At 33.8% G+C, this 23,811-nt stretch overlaps 1 protein-coding gene across 2 annotated transcripts in view; it reads left to right on the top strand.

Moving 5' to 3' along the window:
- The window catches only part of LOC129756339 (location of vulva defective 1), a 760,372-nt gene that overhangs the window by 483,920 nt on the left and 252,641 nt on the right, over window positions 1–23,811 (top strand). Inside the window, exon 2 of one of the 2 annotated variants that reach the window (XM_055753197.1) lies at window positions 6,650–6,977. In XM_055753197.1, coding sequence (XP_055609172.1) covers window positions 6,858–6,977 — 120 coding nt within the window. In that variant the 5' untranslated portion in view covers window positions 6,650–6,857. The remainder of the gene's footprint in view (window positions 1–6,649; window positions 6,978–23,811) is intronic. The other variant, XM_055753198.1, reaches the window with a different exon arrangement.

The following is a 23,811-nucleotide window of genomic DNA, read 5'->3' as shown; positions in this document are numbered from 1 at the left end:
CAATTTTGTCAATTTTGTCAATTTTGTCAATTTTGTCAATTTTGTCAATTTTGTCAATTTTGTCAATTTTGTCAATTTTGTCAATTTTGTCATTTTTGTCATTTTTGTCTTTTTTGTCATTTTTGTCAATTTTGTCATTTTTGTCATTTTTGTCATTTTTGTCATTTTTGTCATTTTTGTCATTGTTGTCATTTTTGTCATTTTTGTCATTTTTGTCATTTTTGTCATTTTTGTCATTTTTGTCATTTTTGTCATTTTTGTCATTTTTGTTATTTTTGTCATTTTTGTCATTTTTGTCATTTTTGTCATTTTTGTCATTTTTGTCATTTTTGTCATTTTTGTCATTTTTGTCATTTTTGTCATTTTTGTCATTTTTGTCATTTTTGTCATTTTTGTCATTTTTGTCATTTTTGTCATTTTTGTCATTTTTGTCATTTTTGTCATTTTTGTCAATTTTGTCATTTTTGTCATTTTTGTCATTTTTGTCATTTTTGTCATTTTTGTCATTTTTGTCATTTTTGTCATTTTTGTCATTTTTGTCATTTTTGTCATTTTTGTCATTTTTGTCATTTTTGTCATTTTTGTCAATTTTGTCAATTTTGTCAATTTTGTCAATTTTGTCAATTTTGTCAATTTTGTCAATTTTGTGAATTTTGTCAATTTTGTGAATTTTGTCAATTTTGTCAATTTTGTCAATTTTGTCAATTTTGTCAATTTTGTCAATTTTGTCAATTTTGTCAATTTTGTCAACTTTGTCAATTTTGTCAATTTTGTCAATTTTGTCAATTTTGTCAATTTTGTCAATTTTGTCAATTTTGTCAATTTTGTCAATTTTGTCAATTTTGTCAATTTTGTCAATTTTGTCAATTTTGTCAATTTTGTCAATTTTGTCAATTTTGTCAATTTTGTCAATTTTGTCAATTTTGTCAATTTTGTCAATTTTGTCAATTTTGTCAATTTTGTCAATTTTGTCAATTTTGTCATTTTTGTCATTTTTGTCATTTTTGTCATTTTTGTCATTTTTGTCATTTTTGTCATTTTTGTCATTTTTGTCATTTTTGTCATTTTTGTCATTTTTGTCATTTTTGTCATTTTTGTCATTTTTGTCATTTTTGTCATTTTTGTCATTTTTGTCATTTTTGTCATTTTTGTCATTTTTGTCATTTTTGTCATTTTTGTCATTTTTGTCATTTTTGTCATTTTTGTCATTTTTGTCATTTTTGTCATTTTTGTCATTTTTGTCATTTTTGTCATTTTTGTCATTTTTGTCATTTTTGTCATTTTTGTCATTTTTGTCATTTTTGTCATTTTTGTCATTTTTGTCATTTTTGTCATTTTTGTCATTTTTGTCATTTTTGTCATTTTTGTCATTTTTGTCATTTTTGTCAATTTTGTCATTTTTGTCATTTTTGTCATTTTTGTCATTTTTGTCATTTTTGTCATTTTTGTCATTTTTGTCATTTTTGTCATTTTTGTCATTTTTGTCATTTTTGTCATTTTTGTCATTTTTGTCATTTTTGTCATTTTTGTCATTTTTGTCATTTTTGTCATTTTTGTCATTTTTGTCATTTTTGTCATTTTTGTCATTTTTGTCATTTTTGTCATTTTTGTCATTTTTGTCATTTTTGTCATTTTTGTCATTTTTGTCATTTTTGTCATTTTTGTCATTTTTGTCATTTTTGTCATTTTTGTCATTTTTGTCATTTTTGTCATTTTTGTCATTTTTGTCATTTTTGTCATTTTTGTCATTTTTGTCATATTTGTCAATTTTGTCAATTCTGTCAATTTTGTCAATTTTGTCAATTTTGTCAATTTTGTCAATTTTGTCAATTTTGTCAATTTTGTCAATTTTGTCAATTTTGTCAATTTTGTCAATTTTGTCAATTTTGTCAATTTTGTCAATTTTGTCAATTTTGTCAATTTTGTCAATTTTGTCAATTTTGTCAATTTTGTCAATTTTGTCAATTTTGTCAATTTTGTCAATTTTGTCAATTTTGTCAATTTTGTCAATTTTGTCAATTTTGTCAATTTTGTCAATTTTGTCAATTTTGTCAATTTTGTCAATTTTGTCAATTTTGTCAATTTTGTCAATTTTGTCAATTTTGTCAATTTTGTCAATTTTGTCAATTTTGTCAATTTTGTCAATTTTGTCAATTTTGTCAATTTTGTCAATTTTGTCAATTTTGTCAATTTTGTCAATTTTGTCAATTTTGTCAATTTTGTCAATTTTGTCAATTTTGTCAATTTTGTCAATTTTGTCAATTTTGTCAATTTTGTCAATTTTGTCAATTTTGTCAATTTTGTCAATTTTGTCAATTTTGTCAATTTTGTCAATTTTGTCAATTTTGTCAATTTTGTCAATTTTGTCAATTTTGTCAATTTTGTCAATTTTGTCAATTTTGTCAATTTTGTCAATTTTGTCAATTTTGTCAATTTTGTTGATTTTGTCAATTTTGTTAATTTTGTCAATTTTGTCAATTTTGTCAATTTTGTCAATTTTGTCAATTTTGTCAATTTTGTCAATTTTGTCAATTTTGTCAATTTTGTCAATTTTGTCAATTTTGTCAATTTTGTCAATTTTGTCAATTTTGTCAATTTTGTCAATTTTGTCAATTTTGTCAATTTTGTCAATTTTGTCAATTTTGTCAATTTTGTCAATTTTGTCAATTTTGTCAATTTTGTCAATTTTGTCAATTTTGTCAATTTTGTCAATTTTGTCAATTTTGTCGATTTTGTCAATTTTGTCAATTTTGTCAATTTTGTCAATTTTGTCAATTTAGTCAATTTTGTCAATTTTGTCAATTTTGTCAATTTTGTCAATTTTGTCAATTTTGTCAATTTTGTCAATTTTGTCAATTTTGTCAATTTTGTCAATTTTGTCAATTTTGTCAATTTTGTCAATTTTGTCAATTTTGTCAATTTTGTCAATTTTGTCAATTTTGTCAATTTTGTCAATTTTGTCAATTTTGTCAATTTTGTCAATTTTGTCAATTTTGTCAATTTTGTCAATTTTGTCAATTTTGTCAATTTTGTCAATTTTGTCAATTTTGTCAATTTTGTCAATTTTGTCAATTTTGTCAATTTTGTCAATTTTGTCAATTTTGTCAATTTTATCAATTTCGTCAATTTTGTCAATTTTGTCAATTTTGTCAATTTTGTCAATTTTGTCAATTTTGTCAATTTTGTCAATTTTGTCAATTTTGTCAATTTTGTCAATTTTGTCAATTTTGTCAATTTTGTCAATGTTGTCAATTTTGTCAATTTTGTCAATTTTGTCAATTTTGTCAATTTTGTCAATTTTGTCAATTTTGTCAATTTTGTCAATTTTGTCAATTTTGTCAATTTTGTCAATTTTGTCAATTTTGTCAATTTTGTCAATTTTGTCAATTTTGTCAATTTTGTCAATTTTGTCAATTTTGTCAATTTTGTCAATTTTGTCAATTTTGTCAATTTTGTCAATTTTGTCAATTTTGTCAATTTTGTCAATTTTGTCAATTTTGTCAATTTTGTCAATTTTGTCAATTTTGTCAATTTTGTCAATTTTGTCAATTTTGTCAATTTTGTCAATTTTGTCAATTTTGTCAATTTTGTCAATTTTGTCAATTTTGTCAATTTTGTCAATTTTGTCAATTTTGTCAATTTTGTCAATTTTGTCAATTTTGTCAATTTTGTCAATTTTGTCAATTTTGTCAATTTTGTCAATTTTGTCAATTTTGTCAATTTTGTCAATTTTGTCAATTTTGTCAATTTTGTCAATTTTGTCAATTTTGTCAATTTTGTCAATTTTGTCAATTTTGTCAATTTTGTCAATTTTGTCAATTTTGTCAATTTTGTCAATTTTGTCAATTTTGTCAATTTTGTCAATTTTGTCAATTTTGTCAATTTTGTCAATTTTGTCAATTTTGTCAATTTTGTCAATTTTGTCAATTTTGTCAATTTTGTCAATTTTGTCAATTTTGTCAATTTTGTCAATTTTGTCAATTTTGTCAATTTTGTCAATTTTGTCAATTTTGTCAATTTTGTCAATTTTGTCAATTTTGTCAATTTTGTCAATTTTGTCAATTTTGTCAATTTTGTCAATTTTGTCAATTTTGTCAATTTTGTCAATTTTGTCAATTTTGTCAATTTTGTCAATTTTGTCAATTTTGTCAATTTTGTCAATTTTGTCAATTTTGTCAATTTTGTCAATTTTGTCAATTTTGTCAATTTTGTCAATTTTGTCAATTTTGTCAATTTTGTCAATTTTGTCAATTTTGTCAATTTTGTCAATTTTGTCAATTTTGTCAATTTTGTCAATTTTGTCAATTTTGTCAATTTTGTCAATTTTGTCAATTTTGTCAATTTTGTCAATTTTGTCAATTTTGTCAATTTTGTTGATTTTGTCAATTTTGTTAATTTTGTCAATTTTGTCAATTTTGTCAATTTTGTCAATTTTGTCAATTTTGTCAATTTTGTCAATTTTGTCAATTTTGTCAATTTTGTCAATTTTGTCAATTTTGTCAATTTTGTCAATTTTGTCAATTTTGTCAATTTTGTCAATTTTGTCAATTTTGTCAATTTTGTCAATTTTGTCAATTTTGTCAATTTTGTCAATTTTGTCAATTTTGTCAATTTTGTCAATTTTGTCAATTTTGTCAATTTTGTCAATTTTGTCGATTTTGTCAATTTTGTCAATTTTGTCAATTTTGTCAATTTTGTCAATTTAGTCAATTTTGTCAATTTTGTCAATTTTGTCAATTTTGTCAATTTTGTCAATTTTGTCAATTTTGTCAATTTTGTCAATTTTGTCAATTTTGTCAATTTTGTCAATTTTGTCAATTTTGTCAATTTTGTCAATTTTGTCAATTTTGTCAATTTTGTCAATTTTGTCAATTTTGTCAATTTTGTCAATTTTGTCAATTTTGTCAATTTTGTCAATTTTGTCAATTTTGTCAATTTTGTCAATTTTGTCAATTTTGTCAATTTTGTCAATTTTGTCAATTTTGTCAATTTTGTCAATTTTGTCAATTTTATCAATTTCGTCAATTTTGTCAATTTTGTCAATTTTGTCAATTTTGTCAATTTTGTCAATTTTGTCAATTTTGTCAATTTTGTCAATTTTGTCAATTTTGTCAATTTTGTCAATTTTGTCAATTTTGTCAATGTTGTCAATTTTGTCAATTTTGTCAATTTTGTCAATTTTGTCAATTTTGTCAATTTTGTCAATTTTGTCAATTTTGTCAATTTTGTCAATTTTGTCAATTTTGTCAATTTTGTCAATTTTGTCAATTTTGTCAATTTTGTCAATTTTGTCAATTTTGTCAATTTTGTCAATTTTGTCAATTTTGTCAATTTTGTCAATTTTGTCAATTTTGTCAATTTTGTCAATTTTGTCAATTTTGTCAATTTTGTCAATTTTGTCAATTTTGTCAATTTTGTCAATTTTGTCAATTTTGTCAATTTTGTCAATTTTGTCAATTTTGTCAATTTTGTCAATTTTGTCAATTTTGTCAATTTTGTCAATTTTGTCAATTTTGTCAATTTTGTCAATTTTGTCAATTTTTTCAATTTTGCCAATTTTGTCAGCACTAAATATTTTTTTAATCGAATTCGATCAAAAAATAATAAAATCAACGAACCGCTTCTTTCGACTTTATTTAGAGCTTGTTTTTATTGTATCGGTCATTTCAACCTTTTCGTTGAATAAACCCTTCCCGGAATCAATCAGTTAAATGTTTCAACATGGTTCTCGTTATTGTAAATAGTCATAAAACCGTCATTTCAACATGAAATTCGTTCGTATGCTCTTACTCACGCAACCCTCTGTATCTAGTTCATTCATTAAATTACGAATCAAATCCTTGAAATCGATCAGAATATTTGGTTTGCGGGACATGACGAATCACGGCAATGTGTTCTAGAATCGTGCCATGATACTTACCCGAGCACAAAGTACTCATAGGGCAGCAACCTAAGGTGATTGACTCAAATTTGCTGCCTACCTCATCATTTTCCTCGGCTCAAAACAAACCCAACTATGGCATGTCAAAATGGCACAACAATTGTAATGACTTTATTAGGAAACTTTGGATCGGAACATGACGCAGCCGGAGGGAGTGCAGGGCAGGAATATATCAAGATCACGACCATATCTGTGACCGGAGTCAGGCTAACATTTGGCCTATGCCTTAGTACAAAAAATGGCTCTATGAAGATGCTACGCTTTATGGCAGTTAAGATTTTACAGAACGAATGAATTCAAAACGATGTCATCGTTGTTGTCTTGGAAGTTCGTCATCCTCCAAGCGTGATTAAAATTGCACAAATTCCGCACAGTTTTGCTTAAACTGATTCATTGATGTGATTCCAAGCTGGATCATTCAGCTGAGTGGCATGACAAACGGATGGATTCATGCACAGAACACTATCCAGATATGTCATCATCTGCTCCGAATCGTTCAGTTGAGTTTTGTTTGGAATTAAAACAATCAATATAGATTTCTAGGAAATATTCAACCATTCCCGATAATTACTTTTTTCTATTTTTTTTTTTCATTTGATAACTACACATATTCAACTTGTGACCGGCATATAATGGCATGCTAACGTTTTAAATCGTTTGGTTTTGTGTTCTTTAAGAAATAATTGAATTAACACTTTTTCTTTGCAGGTTTACTTCAACAGATCTGTGTGTTTTAAAATGTTTTGAGAAAATGTTAAATAAGAAAGTTTTAATTTTCAATAATATTTCTTCCTGATGAAGTGGATATAAAAATAAAGTTTACTAAGCATTTGAGTGATTTGTGAAATTGTGTAAGCAAAATTGCGTTTTGAAGTTTTATTTGGTGTAACTTTTGTTGAAGAATTTATATGGAATAATGGGCGCAACACTGGAAATGGAGCTGACTGGATCTTTTCGCACTTTGAGGATAAAGTTGCTGTTACTTCTGCTTCTTCTGATCGTCTTTATGGGAGGAGTGAACCCTCAACAAGTAAAGGTAATCTTGTGTTTGCTGAATATTTATCAAATGATTATGATACGCATTGAACCAAAAATATAGATTTTTATCTCTTCTTAACACCTAAAAGATTTCAAACATATCTGATCATAAGCGCAAGTAAGGGTTTATATCATTTTCTATTACTATTCACTATTATGTCTGTCTGTCTGTTCCCTATAGACTCGGAAACTACTAAACCGATTGACGTGAAATTTGGCAGTTGGGGGTATTGGAGGCAGGGGAATTCCTTCGAAGGTTCCTATTATGGTTTGAGACCCCTCCCTTTCTCTAAAAGGGGAGGATGGGCCTTTCAAACAAAAGGCAATTGTTTGCATAGCTCTGAACCAATCAAGCAAATGGTATAAAATTTGGCATGGGGTGGTATTTGGGTACGAGGAATGATTCTACGAATATGAGATACCCCTTCTTCCTTATAGTGGAGAGATAGGAAAAAGAGAGGGTGTCTATCTTACAATTTTTCACATAACTCGAGAACTTATCATTGGAACCCAATTTTCTATGCATTTATTGCATAACTTGAGAACTATTCGAGCAAATAGAACCAAATTTGGCTTGGAGGAGTGTTTGGGTACGAGAAAGGTTTCTATGAATCTTTGATACCCTTCTCTCCTTTTTGTGGAGAGATAAAAAGGGGAAGGGGCCTCTTCATATTTTCCAGCATAATTTTTTAAACTTATAAATCATTTGAATCTAAATTTGCCATGGAAAGATATTTGAATACAGGAAATGTTTTTATGATATTTTGAGAACCCTCAAAATATCATATCTCCTGTTCTTCCTGTGGGGAAATTTAAAGGTGGGAGGGTGCACTTATACAATTTTTTACATCACTTAAGAACTTATCAAGCAAATGGAACCATATTTCGCTTGATTGGAAGGAGGCTGCAGTTTTGGGTAAACTCATAATCTTTGCATGTTTTTTGGTCAATTTGAGGTTTTGGCCCACAATTCCCCACCATTTTTCGAATTAATTTTTTTTACAGTCAGAATTAAGAGAAAATTATTTACTATAAAAATATGCCTAATCATACGTTAACAAAGTTGAAACCCATACTATTTATCTTTTTCACTTTAGTTTACACAATAAAGAAGTAATGGAGTAAAGAAGAAAATGGCCCGTGATACCCCACTCTTCCTTAATATGTATGGATCATTTTATCCATCTAGTGAGGATGTTCATAAAAACAAATACAACTAGAAATGATCTTTGCCATCATTCATAATCAAACCATAAACCATTCATATTATATTTAGTTCTTGTAAATATGGGAAGATGTTTCAATATCAACCCATAAAATATGCATTTTAAGTGGAAAATAAGTCCGAAGCTATACAACTGACAAAGTATCCTTATAGAGATTTTTTTCCCCAAATCAAATTGGACCTTAAAACTTGTTTCAAAAACGCGTCTCTAAAAATTTTTACAAGTAGTGGGAAAAACACCAAATCTACTTTCGTGGGAATTCTGGATGCAGTTCGTAGCAGTATCGAAGGATTCAAAAGGGATTTGGCCTTGAGCGTCCTATCTTATTTGAGAAATTGGTGAATTCGTTCCTTTTTATATTACTTCTTGGCAGGCCCTTACGAAGGACTCGTCCATGGGGGAGGTTTTCGAATTTCAAATTTAGTTAGAAATAATAACTACCCAAAAATGCACAATAAATCCGATAAGTTATTGAAAAAATATTCATAATTATGCAATTCCATGTTGTTTTGTAAATATTTAAAAAATAAAGCACTTCAAAAAAATAAAAATTTTGTTGTAAAATTGCTACTTGTAATCACTTTTGAAACTTTTCATAGATTAACTAAAAAATCATGATCGACTCAAAAAAGATGATTGAAAACAATAAAAATAAATAAAACGTTTATAAACTTTAAAATGCCTTTCAGATAGTTTAGAATTTCAAGCTCTGGATTTTTTTTCGCTGCCAATTAAAATACTGTGTCGTGAAAAAGTCTTATTTATCGAAAGAGTGTGAGTCGAAATTGTGTTTTTCTTAACGAAATATTTTGAATATTCTGTTTTCAGAAAACAAAAATTCAGAATTAAAAAACAAAGAAAAACTTATTATTAAAAATCTTAAAAAATTAAAAAAAACTATACAATAAAATTCTGTGAAGTTATTTAGAAAATGCAAACGAGATATGAAATTCAAACACATAAGCTTTTAAGAAAATCTTTTTTTCAATAAAAATTTCTAACGATTTCAAAAATTATTTCATATAATTCAATTGATAGCTAAAGAAAACAGCATTTTATACCTTTGTTGATTTGGTAGATTTCAAGTTTGGTAGATTTCGAATATTTATTACACAGATTTAATCAACCGCTTTTAGTTTTGGTGATATATAGTTTATAAGTGTTTAGTTGAATCAATCATAAACTATGAAATCTACATGAAACAACAAAAACTGACTCTGAATTTGTTTATTTTATTTGACTAGGAAGCAGAAATATTCTGATCATGATGATGATGAATAATCTAAAATTTATAAATCAGCCAGTTTTTAAAAATTGGACAAATATCATAACAATACATAGGTTTCATATAATCAAACCTATTTATTGAGCCTGCAAAATTATCTATTTTTGCTTATATCTAATATTTAATTTTCGTAGAAACTTTTAATTTTTTTTAATTCTCTTATTAAACAGAATACTTGTCTAACTTTTTTCGCAGAAGTTAAAATAACTTTCGGTCTTAGAAAAAGTTGATAATTAAGTTTAAAACCTTTATTGATTTTTTTTAAGTTGTAAAATTTCTCGAAAAAAACCCGATTTCTCTAATATGATTTTAACACATTTAAAAGTTATTTTAAAAAGGAAAGATGTAAATTTTGTGGCCTTGTGTAATTCATAATATACCTTTTGAATGTGGAGTTGAGTATTAGAAAACCAAAAAACACAAAACAAAATTGAAGCTCCAATTTGTTTCTTGTAGAATGTTTAAAAAATGAAATTCCGTTTTTTTTAGAAATCAACCTGATTAATAATAACAAAATTGAAGTAAAAGTTTTTTTGGCTAATTCTGATGACTATCATAAGTATTAAACGCATGTCACATTACTACCAATTTGTCGACATGTAATGTAAGTATTCGATGAATGAATTTATCTTCAAACTCTAATTTATGTTGCTTACACTTCTTAACAAACCCATTCTGAATACAATCCAGTTTTTGTGTCAAGCTTTGAGTTTCAATACAGATGATCTATTGAATAACAAACTGAAACTTACAATTAGACATTAGTATCAATTTGGAAATGTCTTAAAATGAATGTCTTAGGCCTTGAGTGATTTAGCATTAAATTCCATCGGAGGCGAGAAAACCCCCTTTCTCTTGGTTGAGAGCAATAGCTGGATCTGGTTTAATGCTTTTACAGTATTAGATTCTAAAAATATAACTTGTTTTCAATCGGTAATCAAAGGATTTTTTTTTTAAATTTTGAAACCAACTACACACATAGGATCTATGATTATGTAATGACGCGTTGATTCGAATATACTTTTTCTCAGTTATTTTTTTTTTTATTCGCTCTATTGTCGTGTTTAAACTTCTCATTTTTAAAACAAAAGAAGTGCAAAGTGGCAAGTTAGAAAATTACTTTAAATTTAAGAAACTGTTGTTTAGTTTTATTAAAATTTCAATCCTTCGTTTTATTAATTAACATGTAAGTAACAAGTGAAAAACATTTTTTTAAATGATCAAAGATTTCAAGCAACAAAAGCAGTCCAGCAAATTCAGTCGGGCCCGAGCGTAAAAATTTTATAGAAACCTGTCCGTATTACGTCCACTTTTACATACATTAGTCGTAAAATTTAGCAAAAATTCAAATTAAATTATGATTGATTATTATGTGAGTTTTTTAGAATTATTTTCTTCAACATTGGTTCTTTAAACTAGCTCAAATTTGCCCGGATATTGTGCGGTTTATGGATGGGGTAATTTGAAATCATATGCCCAATTTATGCCAGGTTTTTTTAAAAAACCGAACAGATATGTATGCCTGGCTCGGATGTGTGCAATTTAAATTTCGGAATGATTTTATAGGTTTACGATTTTTTTTTTACTTTTCTGATCCGATTTCAAGGCTTCTGAATTCAAAAGAACTCAATAAATGTTTCAAATACTAGAAAAAAGGTCAAAATCTGAATGATTGTGGAACAAATGCAAATACAATCAAGTGAAGTGCATGTTTGATGAAGTCTTTGACATACCATTTTTTTGGGCTTTGTATGGACTAGTATTTTATAATAATTCGTGATGCCAGGTTTTCTTGACGTTTTGTAGCTAGGAGAAAATGTATGGCTGCTCCCTAAAGCTTCATAATTAATTTTAAACTCTAATATGGAGGACATGGTTTCGCAACTGATTGCTTAATAACTCCCATAAACAATCTATATTTAGTAAAAAGTCGGGAAATTGAAATCGATTTCAGAATACCTTTGCGGCCTGCACATGAGTGTGAAGTGAACCGCATGCGGCCCGTGGGCTGCGCGTTGCTCATCGCTGCTCTAGAAACTATGTACCCCTACGCCATAAAGTCAACCTGAGCCTCTTGTCAGAATTTCCAGCCGGACCTGCATCGAAAGCTGTACCCGAGATGGAAGTCTAAGTCCGCGCTTAAGCGCTCATCGGCTTACTCAATTTCAAGTCCTAACTCCAGCATATATGTTCTGCCTATTGTTACGATTCAAATGACTTCTCCTCTAACGACTCGAGATCTTGACTCTGCTCGGTTTGGTTCGAGGCCCTCCCCTCTTTGCCCGTCCGTATGCCGAATTGAGAGCAGCTTATCTTGGACTCGCGCCTGTCACATCACACGGACGGGTCTTAAACGCTTACGACTCAGATGAATCCCGACGGTGATGTCATCCTACCCGACTCGAGTGGCTCACCCGACGGCAACTTGAGACCACTCTACCCGCGAGAGTACTCCGCGACGTGAATACTCTTCCCCCTAAGAGTTCGAATGTCTTGTCTTATCTCCACAGCCTCCGTCGCAGAGGATGCGTTCGACTCGGATACACCGCGACGGTAACGGTGGAGATATCCTACACACGAACGCGACGTACCAAACAGCTCGGCATACGCAGAAGGTGAAGTACTATCTTTGTTTGCTTTACTCCTAGGTTAGGACGCGCGCTAGTCAGATGCTCCCAGGCGAAGGAGTCACCCTACACCGGTCGCGGACTGGTACTGATTCGAACTCCTCTGGGCTGCAGTCATGTTCCGCGTGAACCAATCGCTGACCACACGCCAAGTATTGGCATCCTCACACATCCTCCACACGATGTTGTCGGCTGTCGTGATTGGTCCGCAGGTGATAAGCATCTTAGTGCGTACACCTTCGAACTCGGACAGTTGAACACTACGTGCTCTGGTGTCTCAACTGTGCCACCGCAGATTTTACAGAATGGCGTGGCCATGTGTCCAAACCGATGGAGGTACTGCATGAAGCATCGATGGCCAGTCAAGAGCTGTGTCCAGAAATCCACCTTTCTATGTCTCCGATTCCAAAATTCGACGTTAGGGATCAAGCGATGGGTCCACCGGCCACGGTTCGAGCTGTCCCACTGGTGCTACCAGTTGGACATCGAGGCCTCTCTGGCATGTTTCCGCACATCGGCCATGTGCCTGTGCTCGAAGCAGAAGATATCTTCCTCTAACAAGATCTATATGGGCATGACCCTCGCCACACCATCAGCCGCTACCGAGGACACAGTTCTCGGTTCCACAATACCGGGTCAAGTATCGATCCTTGTGATACTCCTGCGCGAAACACTCACTGTTTCCAGTTCCTCACTGGTTATATACTGTAGTTGGCGATTACGGAAGTAATACTCCACCATCCTACAGAAGTATGCCTCAAAGAATCCTCATACGAATGAGTGACGACGCAAACACTGCCCAACTGACGCTGTTGAAGGTGTTCTTCACGTCAAGGGTGACCACTGCGCAGAACCGGTCTCCTCTCCTCTTCTTCAGTCTGGCTTTGTCTGTACCTTCGATGACACGTCGAATGGCATCCACCGTAAGGCGGCCTTTCCGAAAACCAAACTGTTTATCGGATAGACCGTTAGCACCATCTTCTCTAGTGCCTTTCCAGCAGTATCCAGGAGACATATCGGGCGATAAGGTGATGTTGGCTTACCCGGTTTTGACAGGAGCACCAGTTGCTGCCGCTTCCATAAGTCTGTGAAGACACTCTCATCCACGTGTTGTTGCAGTGATGACCGGACCATTTCAGGATGTTCCATGAGCGCGGCCTTCACTGCAACGTTAGGGATGCCATCCGGACCCGGAGCTTCGTTCAGATTTGCAAAGTCCCGTAGTTCCTCCAGAGAAATCTGCTCCTTTTCACGCGTGTCCCATTCATATGGAACCCTCGGCCATAAAACTTCCTCGTGCTGCGGGAACAGTTCGTTGACGATTTTGCGCAGTTTGTTAGGACACTTTTCCTGTGGCACATCCCCGCTCCGCGTAATGGGCATGACAATCCTGCGAGCGTCACCCCAGGGGTTGTCGTTGGCGTCCTTGCAGAGTTGCCTGAAACGTGCTTTTTTGCTCGTCTTGATTGTCCTGCAGAGGGCAGACCTCGCACTTGCATAGGGCACTCTTCGCTCCGCTCTCGCTGACGGGATCCTTGCTCTTTACATATATCGTCTAGCCCGTAGGCAACTAGTACGCAGGTCCGCGATTTCTGTCGTCCACCAGTTGACGGGATGCCGAGTATCTTTCCTCGCTCCCATTTCTGTGGTAGGTCATTGTATCGCCTACATTATTCCCCAGGTCTACGTTCAGCCTTGCTAGGGCTTCCAGTAGAAGCTGCCCCCTTGGGTTTGTAAGGCGGCTACCCTATTCTACGGCCCACGCGTTGAAGTCCCCGCCTATGTCAACGGAGCTCCTGAACATGAGACCTTCAACGATTTTGTCCGTTATGACGCCGAACCTCTCCAGACCACCTTGGGGCGCGTAGCTGCTACAGACGAAGATCCCGTTGACCTTGGCTATCACGAAGCCTTCCTCTCCCCAGCCGAAACCACCTCTTGTATGGGTCTCTTCCTTTAACCCATATCACACCCAGTTGGGCTTTATCGGTTACCCATTTGTAAGAACCACCTTGGTCCGATCGTAATTTGCCAGCATTATCTTGCTACTAGTGCCACCTACATTTCAAACCGGGGAACGTATCACAATCGAAATTCAATGTTGCCGTTAAACGAGTTTCTTTTGTATTTGAACAATAGCGAGATACTCTTTTGTTTGAACCAGATCCGGTCTTGTCTTACTAATTTACTCCATTCGAGTAGAGAACGTCGAACGAGTCGGCAGGTCGCGCCTTGTATTCTTTTATCTTTTGTGCTACTGAGTAGGATCATAGAACGCGTGAGGACTAGGTAAATTCTTTTATAAAAGTGTTTTGGTTGGTCTGTCACTAATCTGTTTTTGGGATGCAGGATTCTTTATCCCGCTATAAGTGGGTCCAAGTCCGGAGCTACATCCGCTGGTCACGGAAGTTGGGCGTGAAGACGCCTCTCGAGCTAAACGCTACAAAGCTCGAAAGCAGAGCACCGTTTGCGCACACCGCTTGTCGACTCGGACCGGGATCGGAACGGGATTTCTGATCCATTCAACGGCTTTCGACGATTCCCTCGTAGTATCGACCGCCGGCCAGAAAGGGACGCCTAGCGGACGCCATTTTGTTCCCGCTCCACGTGGATTCGCCATTGTCCACGAGGCAAGTTGCTGGTGCAGTCAATCCTATTCCGACTGCCAGTGACACCCGTCCAGGCCGTGATAATTCGCTGGTGCAGTCAACCCTTTTTCCGGCTGCCAGTGGTTACCGCTGGTGCAGCCAACGTTTTTCCGACTGCCAGTAAACGCTGTCTAGACACGCTGGTGCAGTCAACATTTTCCCGGCTGCCAGTAACCCGTCCTCGAGGATAACGCCCGCTCAATCAACATCCGGAGATCCCGCTCAAAAACAAACAGGTCAGACCTAACCAAATGTTTAGAGTTTCAGCTAGGGCAAAACTTTGTCAAAACTTATTTTTAATCAAAAATCTTCTGGGGCCCCTTTAAAAATTAGGATGAATACAAAAATGTTTAAAAGTAGCTTTCTTGTTATTGATTTTTGAAATCGGAAAACGTTCTCTCCTCGATATTTTCTTTTGCTCTTCTTCGTATCATTTCGCTTTTTATTCTGCCCTTCAAGTAAAAGAGTAACTCGACCAATAGTTTCCATATTCCTCCTAAAGTCACGAACATTCGAATGTTGTTTTAGCCATTTTTTCAAAAAAAAACCCGCCTTGTGCGAGTCTCACGCCGGAAGTAACGCGTACCTTCAGCCTTCCTTGACTGGAAGTGGCGCCCTTAACAAAGCTGATGGTATTGTTGGCACAATCAAATTCGTTACAAATTTACTGCCATACGTGGTCCTGCGATACAGGTCTGCCACTAACGCCACGTCCAACTTTTCGTAAAATGCCATTTGCCACAACAGCTGGTGTGCTGAGTGGCAGTGGTTGAGGTTGAGTTGAACCGCTTCTATCCCAGCAAAGGTGCAGCCGTCGTCTTTTGAAAAGCGGGGCACCTAGGATTGGCAGCTCTGTGGCCTCCACCGCAGTATAGACATTCTGCATCTTCGGTGCAACTAGCTGCCTGATGGCCGGCTTCACGCATCTTCAAAATCAGCGGTGTCTTTCCGGATGACACAAAAGATGGCAAAAGCTTTTGCGGTGGAGACGGCTCAGTGTTCCATAAAAGTCAGTTTGTGATCAAACACTACGCTCGAATCTTTTACAGACGTCAGTCTCTCCATTTCTTCTGTGTTCATGGTGTTAGGGCGGCGAGTGTGTTCTCTTGATTTATGAAAAGTAATACATTTACACTTATTCGAGTTCGCTATCATCCCATGTGACCTGCACAAGTCCAAGAGTATCTAGATGTCAGCCTGAAGTGCTGCACAGTCCCCAAGTGATCCAATAATTCGGTTTATTTTGAGATCGTCTGCGTACATCGGCTTCGAAGATTTCTGTATCCAAGCAAGGTCGTTCACAAAGAGTAAGAAAATGAGTGGGCCTAAGTGGCTTCCCTGAGGGACGCCGAACGGAACGTCAATCGGCTGAGATATGATTCCTCGTAAGTTCACAAATGGTTGGCGCTTCGTTAGGTAAGAGTACAGCCACAATGAGGACCACGATGGGAAGTCAAAGTGTGCAATTTTTTTTAATGCGAGCTCGTGCGGTACTTTGTCGAATGCTTTAGAGAAGTCTACGTAAAAAGCGTCAACTTAATGTTTTTCGCTCATAGCCAAATACAGTGTATTAGAAAAGCACAACAAGTTGGAAACAGTTGATTTGTTCGGCACAGACACGTGTTGATAGTCTGATATTATCGGTTTAGCGGCGTTTTACAGTCTTTTATGCGTAATAGTGAAACCATACATTTTTGATCATTGTTTAGCTTTTTCAACATTACTTTTAGATATTTTTATAAATTATCTAAAATCATTTAAAAATTTGACAATAATGTCATTGTTTATAATTTAAAAATAAATATTCAGGCTTTTCGAGCGAATACTAGGCTCAACTATTCGGTGAGCCGAATATTCGATCTAAGTGTTTTTGGCCGGTATTTGGCGCCATATCGTCAAAAACTGGTATATTTAATTACCAGAAAATCGGCATGTGTGGCATCGCTGATCCCAGCTTCCTCTCTAATTACAATTGAACTACATCTAACTAAAAACGGAAGCTAGTTATCCGTTGTTAGAGTACTCATAAATTAGCAATCACTGCTGCTAGCGGCTATGACAGAGACTGAAATAAAGCATCCGTTTCCTTTTAAGGAACATGTATGAGCATTAGACTGAGTCGATTTGGGGTCATTTTCGAATTTTTCAAACCCTGGGGTCTCAAAAGCTTCGTTTTGGTCCAAAACTCATCCATGATTTTTTGCAGAATTTTTAAGTAACGTTTACATGAGTAAATTTGGACTTTTAGGTTTGTATGGGAAAATTGAATATTTTGTACTGAAATATCAACATCATTTTTGTTTCTTCTGTGCAACCGAGCCAGCCGGTGGTTTTTGTGCCAATTTATAAATTTCTTACAGGAAATTTCCCGCTGAACAACTTTGTCGAAAACCGTAAATTCGTATCTTATTAGACAAAAAAGTTATTAGCTGTTCAACAGAGGTATGTCTTTTGGCATTGATAAACAATAAATTCAATAGACACCACTGTTGTGTGCCTTGCGACTTCTTTTCATGCAATACTTCGCGGGGCACAAGCAGTGGTGTCAATTGAATTTATTGTTTATCAATGCCAAAAGACATACCCCTGTTAAACAGCTAATAACTTTTTTGTCTAATAAGATACGAATTTACGGTCTTCGACAAAGTTGTTCAGTGGAAAATTTCCTGTAAGAAATTTATAAATTGACACAAAAACCATCAGCAGGTTGGGTTCCACAGAAGAAACAAAAATGATGTTGATTTTTCAGTACAAAATATTCAATTTTCCCATACAAACCTAAAAGTCCAAATTTACTCATGTAAACGTTACTTAAAAATTCTGCAAAAAATCATGGATGAGTTTTGGACCAAAACGAAGCTTTTGAGACCCCAGGGTTTGAGAAATTCGAAAATGACCCCAAATCGACTCAGTCTAATGAGCATGCCTTAGCACATCAATTGCTCGAGAGTGCTATCATCGCCATATGGATGGAAAACCAGAAGCCACTCTGCGGATGCCTTAAAAAATTCCATATCTAGACAACTAATGACGACGAAGACGACGACGTCGTCAGATGATTACTTTTGACCCCGAGCTGAATAGAGGTTGCATGGAAGCAGCTCATTCTAAGGCTAAAGTCGCAATTGGGGATACGCTAATGAGGACGCTCCAGTTGTTTTGCTACTTGAAGAATTGACGTTTTGTCCAATCTCAGCTGGTCGCGCGAATTTTCAAGGGCAGAAACTGCACTCTACATTTTTGAGACTTCTTAAAGACGCCATCCATTCATATGAGGGGGATGTCCCATCGTTTCGGTGCTAAAACGTATGACCAATCCGTCAATAGATTCACCGGGCTTATTTTGGATTTTCCTCGTCGGAATTGGAAAGGCTCCTTCATTCTAAAACATCGCATCGGCATGTATGGTGTAGTCATGTCCAAAAATGGCTAAGAGTGTTGCGATCAAACAATCGGGCGTGGAACCAATAATTTCTGGGTTTCAATTTTAACGGATGCCTTGCCCTCGATAATGAGCCAAAACTGCACGGTTCTATCGGTGAATTAAGAAGTTTTATAGGGAGGGATTGTTTCCATACTTTTCATAAACCAATCGAGGTGAAGGGAAATCCGCTAGACTATTTACGCTACGTTCGAGGTCTTTCCCAAAATAAAAGGTACTGATTAAGTGCCCTGAGACTATCATCGAAAGGGGTGCACAACTAGTGACTTGGTGCTTTACTCAAAACTTGAAGTATGTATGAACGAAAAAATTGCGTTACCAATTGCGCTTGAAAATTGCTGGTCAGCCAAATTTTTGTGAGAAAACAGGTGCCACATCACCTTGAGGGCAGATGAGTTTGAGGTCCAAAAATCGATGATGAAACACAGGAACGATACGTTCTAGTCATGCAAAAGTCGCTTAGAAAAACCGAAAAAATTTCAAGGTAGCCTCATTAGTTTTGGTGGATTCCATTCGGTTTATGGAATGCCATCCGTCTATCCACTCAATCGATCCAGTGATGGGATGAAGTGACTTGTGTTTTCTGTCATATTTTGGAGCAAATCGAACAATTACAATTACCTCGCTTTGTACTCCATTAATGGTCATTATCGGTCGTTAATTGTTCGGTGCTAAAGTTGTTGCTTGTGAGACGCATTTGAGGCATTCTTGTAAATTTTTTGTGTGGGGGTGTAAAAGGTTAACATAATTAGGTTCTAATGGAAGCCGGGGTATTAAGTGCATAGTTGTAAATGCTTTAATCTTCTAATGTCTATACGGATTCTTTTATACGGTTTCCTTTATAACGAATCAAACTGATTAATTTGTAAGATATTTGAATTCGACAAATCAAAGTTCTACAAGCCGTGCTGAGTTCCACCTAACGAAACCACTTTTGTTATCTTAAAGTATTTTATTTTATTTGTAGGGCTTGTGATATAGCTCAGTTGGCAAGTCTGTTGTCTCCTGAGCAGATGTCCGCGAGTTCGAGCCCAAGAGTAAACATCGAACACAGTTGTACCGGATAGTTTTTCAATCACGATCCGCCAACTGTAACGTTTCAGCCCGAACCGCTTACCCAGATTTCGTAAATAAAAGGCTCAGATTTTGCCCGGATTTATTCACTTTATTCCCAAATTCAAGCAACAAACTCAAACAAAAATACTATAAATTTTTATTTTTGCATCGAAAATCGAATTTTTTCAGGAGGTTTTTTTTAATAATCTCGACCGGATTTCGAGAAGCCTCAAACACCATTTGAAACCTGCTGATGTGTTCCGTCGAAAAAAAAGTTTTATCCATCTTGATTTTTTTTTTTTTGAAGAATTGCTACAAATTTTTTGCTTGTTGTAAATTTTGAAATCAAATGCCCGAATTTTGCAAGGATTTTATATAAAATTGATCAAATTTACTAGGCTTAGATGCGTCAGTAAAAAACTCTGACAACCTTACTTCAAAACATGCTTTCTCCCTAAAAAGAATTCATTCTGAAAATTTGAATTTTTAAAGTAATGAATAAAAAGTACAGTACTCGCTCGTTATCAGAACCCTGTTAGAAAGGACGCGTTCCAAGAGGATTTTGAGGGAGACATTATTTTGATCAAAACTTTTGGTTCGAAACACTATTTTTCGACACAGTAATTGAAATACTATTGAAGGTTGAATCGTTAGAAAATTTGTATTGAGTGAGTTTTTTAAGCAACAAAGATTTGATTACAAATTAAGGAAACAACATTATTTCCTGATAACATAACTGAGCACAAAAATCATTCGAACAACAGGATCAGGAAAGAATCCGATTAATAAAATATTAAAAAAAAACTTGAATAAAAACCTGTTTTTGGTGTAAACCCGGCTTTGGACTCAGCTCACAAAACCGTCCGATTATCGCGCGCTCCTGATTAAAAAGTGTCCAACTAACGAGCGAGTACTGGACTTATTTCTTCAATTAATACAATATGATTTGGATTTCGATTCGCAAAAAAATCAATCGTTAAAACCAGGTCAGTAAAGTTTATATGACACATTCCACGTGCTTGTACCGCTCAAAAGTGATTTTTAACCGTTCGCGTATCAAAAAATCTCAAAATTGTCTATAATTTTGATAATTCAAATCACACAAAACCAACGGAAAAAAGAGAAAAAAGTTTTCTTACACATGTTTTAGATGATTTTGAAAATCAGTTTTTTTGTTGAAAAAGTGGTGTTTTTGACAACTTCTACAAAATTATTAATTTTGATATATGGATTAATTTTTTTGAATATTTTTAGTATGTTCAGAAGCCAAAAAACACGGCTTCATTTTGTAGAAAAATGAATTTGTTTATATCCAATGTAGTTGGTTTGAAAAGCAAACAAAAACAGTCGCAAATGAGTGAATTCACGTCACAAAAAAGGGAAGTTTTTAATTTTACGAGAAAACTCTGACTTTTTTTAAAAAAAAAAAACAGAGATTTTCTTTGAAAATGTTAAGACAATTCTAAAAGTCTAAAATTTATAGAAATCGGTTGGAATCTAGCTGAGTTACAACAGCGCGAATGAGTGAATTCACGTCACAAAATTTGATTTTTGTTAGAGAAGGAGTTCATCCGAAGAATACTTTTGAAGAAATTTCATGTTAAAATTTTTCAAAAGAAAAAATAAATAACTTTAAGAAATTTAAAGTCAAAATTAATACCTAAATTGGACTCAAAATTCAAGAGTTTCGAAAAATTCCTGTTTACTCCTGACCAATTTTAAATGTAATACATTCATTATCATTCATGAAAATAAGGTTAATTTGCCCTTTTATTTTTTTTTCACAAAAATCGACTTTCTTGGACTTGGCTGTTTTTCGGAAAATCAGAAAGTAAATTTTTGGCAAAAAAAAATTTTTCCAGTGAAACATCAGATCTTGAAGACTTCATGCATTTTTAACCCTTTTCTTCCCCCGAGCTTTTTCACTTTTTAAAAAGAGAAAAAATGATCTACAACTACAGTTGGGTTGCCATTGGACATATTTCGCATTTTTAGAAAATATTGCGCCGTCCCACTTTTTTTTTCTCAAAATTTCCCGCCTTTTTCAGAGAAAAAATTGTGGTACACTCAATTTTCACCGATACTACCACTTCAAAATAGTGGTCGATGGAAACACTTATTCTAAAATCTAATTTAACTCCTGTCATTTTTTTCCAATATTTTTTATTCTTTTATCTATGATTTTCAAAACTAGAAATTTTCTTACTTATAAGGTTGTAAAAATAAAATAACACTTTTATGAAGTTTCAGTGGTTTCGCTGACTTACACTGGAAAAACCTAAATTTAGCCCCTATTTGAATTCATTTGTTCAACACAGCAAAAAATTTAAATATAATGTTTTTTCTTCTCTCAAAATTAGAAGCAATTTATCGAAGTTTAAATAAGATAATATTAAATAACTCCTTTAATGATACTTTGATCTACCACTATTTTGAAATGCATTTTAAGAGCACGTGCGTGCAGCAATGCCATTTTTTGGTGTCGAATGAGATCAAAATTAGGCGTCGTCGTGCTTTCAAAATTCGTTGAAAAAAGACTGACTGAACGAGGTCTCAAAATACTTTCAGTGAATCCAAAATTTGGCAAAATTGTGCTATCCGCATATTGAACGCTGAATAGTTTGCTGGGAAGAGGAAAATAAAATGTTGCATTACCATGCTAAGATCATTTTTTATAAGAAAATGACTCTGTTAAGAAGAGATTGTCAATGCAAATTCTTGATTCTTGATGACTCTCTATCAAATCATTTTTGTCTTCGCGTTGAATTTCGTTAAATTTAGGATACCTAAATGATGCTTGCCTCTACTCTCAGACAAAATTCTACATTAACTTTTAAACTGAACAGATGTTGGTTGTTTTATTTTGCTATAAAATGAAAATAAATCAGCGTTATTTTTTAAACACAACTGTCAAAAGTTCGGAAGTAAGTTCGGGATCGGAAGTCCGGACTTCCGAAGTAAAATTTAGTGCTGGCGCTATAATATGAAATTATAGTGTCTATAGTTGAAACCAAGGTGTGTATTAGACCGCTGCAAAAAATGACTTTTCGCTCCCATATGTTTTTTCGATGCCTTTTGGGTCACCAAGCATCAGTGAAAAATTTGAAATGATTTGGTTGATTCCTGAGTTAGCGCAAAGCGTTTCAATTTTATATGGAAATTTGTATAGAAGAAGAAATATTTGCACATTAAATCATCCAGAAAATTCAAATAAACTTGAAATGAAGTCGGTCATTAATTTTTGATTTTGACTATTCTTAAGCTTTATTTTTTGCTTGCATGACAAGCAGCGAAGAATTTCATGAAAAAAGTTATAACCATTTCAAAATAAAAAATCTGAATCCATTGAAAAGTATTCAAAAATGGCAGACTTTGCTTGCTAGAGCTGTTAATAATTGCATGAAATGTTTTTGCAAAGGCTTTATAAGTCAATAAATTCTCTGGCAATGCAAAGCAGTTTTTTGAGATTTTATATTTCCATCCTACTATTACACAGCTTTCAAACAAGCAGTCAAAAACGATATAATTAAAAAAATGAATTTTGAAAAAAAAATTTTTTAAAACATTGAATATCTTTTCTGGGGTACAATTTAGGTTTTTGCTTTGTTCACATGAAATGTACTGCAACAATTAAGGAACATTTTTTATCCAAAGTTATATTTTTTGGAACTTTCAGAACATATCTGGCGAATTTTGAATGGAAAATTTTGTTTTCCCATACAAATTTCCATTCAAAGTTAAAACACGTTGCGCTAATTCAGGACTGGATGGATCGCTTCCAAAATTTTTATTGCTATTTCTAGCATCAAAAACAACCAAAAAAAGTTATGGGAGGTGTAAAAATTTAAGAATTTGAAATTTCCATACAAAGCTTGCAGCGGTCTAGTGTGTATATATTCAGGAGGTGTTACCGAATATCGAATTCCCGATTCAGCCATTTTGGCTATGTAGGCTATGCAACTATGCGGAACTCATGAAGTTTGTTTACCAACAAAACATCGAAAAGCTGAGCAAAAAATAAACAAACTCATTGAGAGCCCCGCTCCCTCCTCGCCTACTTACTGTGAAAGTCGGAGAACCTAGTGTATCAAAAGACCTTGGTTGAAACTATTGAATGCAAATATATGTCTGTTCAATGAAATCTGTGTAGGAAATGATGTAAGTGTTTTATAATATATACTTAGTTTCGGGTTGGCATCTGATTTAAATATTTTAAATTATATGCAGAGTGTCTATTTCATATTTGACGTGTGAAGCAAACAAAAGAAATCAACTGTGGCATACCCAGTATCAAATGATGAACTGAGTTCTTTCTCTCAAAAGAATGTTCCATCTCTCTTGCACTTGTGTGAATTCATAGAGAGAATTCGGGAACGAGCTTGGAAAGATTGAATGCAAACTTCATTCTGAAAACTATTGTTGTGACGAACGGACGTTGCGATGTAAAATAGTTTTTTTTTTTTTTTTTTTGTTTCGATTATAGTCGTTTTACCATCTTTATGGCATTCGCGACTTTATCAACGTTACAGTTGGCGGATCGTTATTGAA

Source organism: Uranotaenia lowii, chromosome 3, assembly GCF_029784155.1.
Source record: "Uranotaenia lowii strain MFRU-FL chromosome 3, ASM2978415v1, whole genome shotgun sequence".
Lineage (NCBI taxonomy): Eukaryota > Metazoa > Arthropoda > Insecta > Diptera > Culicidae > Uranotaenia > Uranotaenia lowii.
This window is presented reverse-complemented; position numbering and strand designations above follow the sequence as displayed.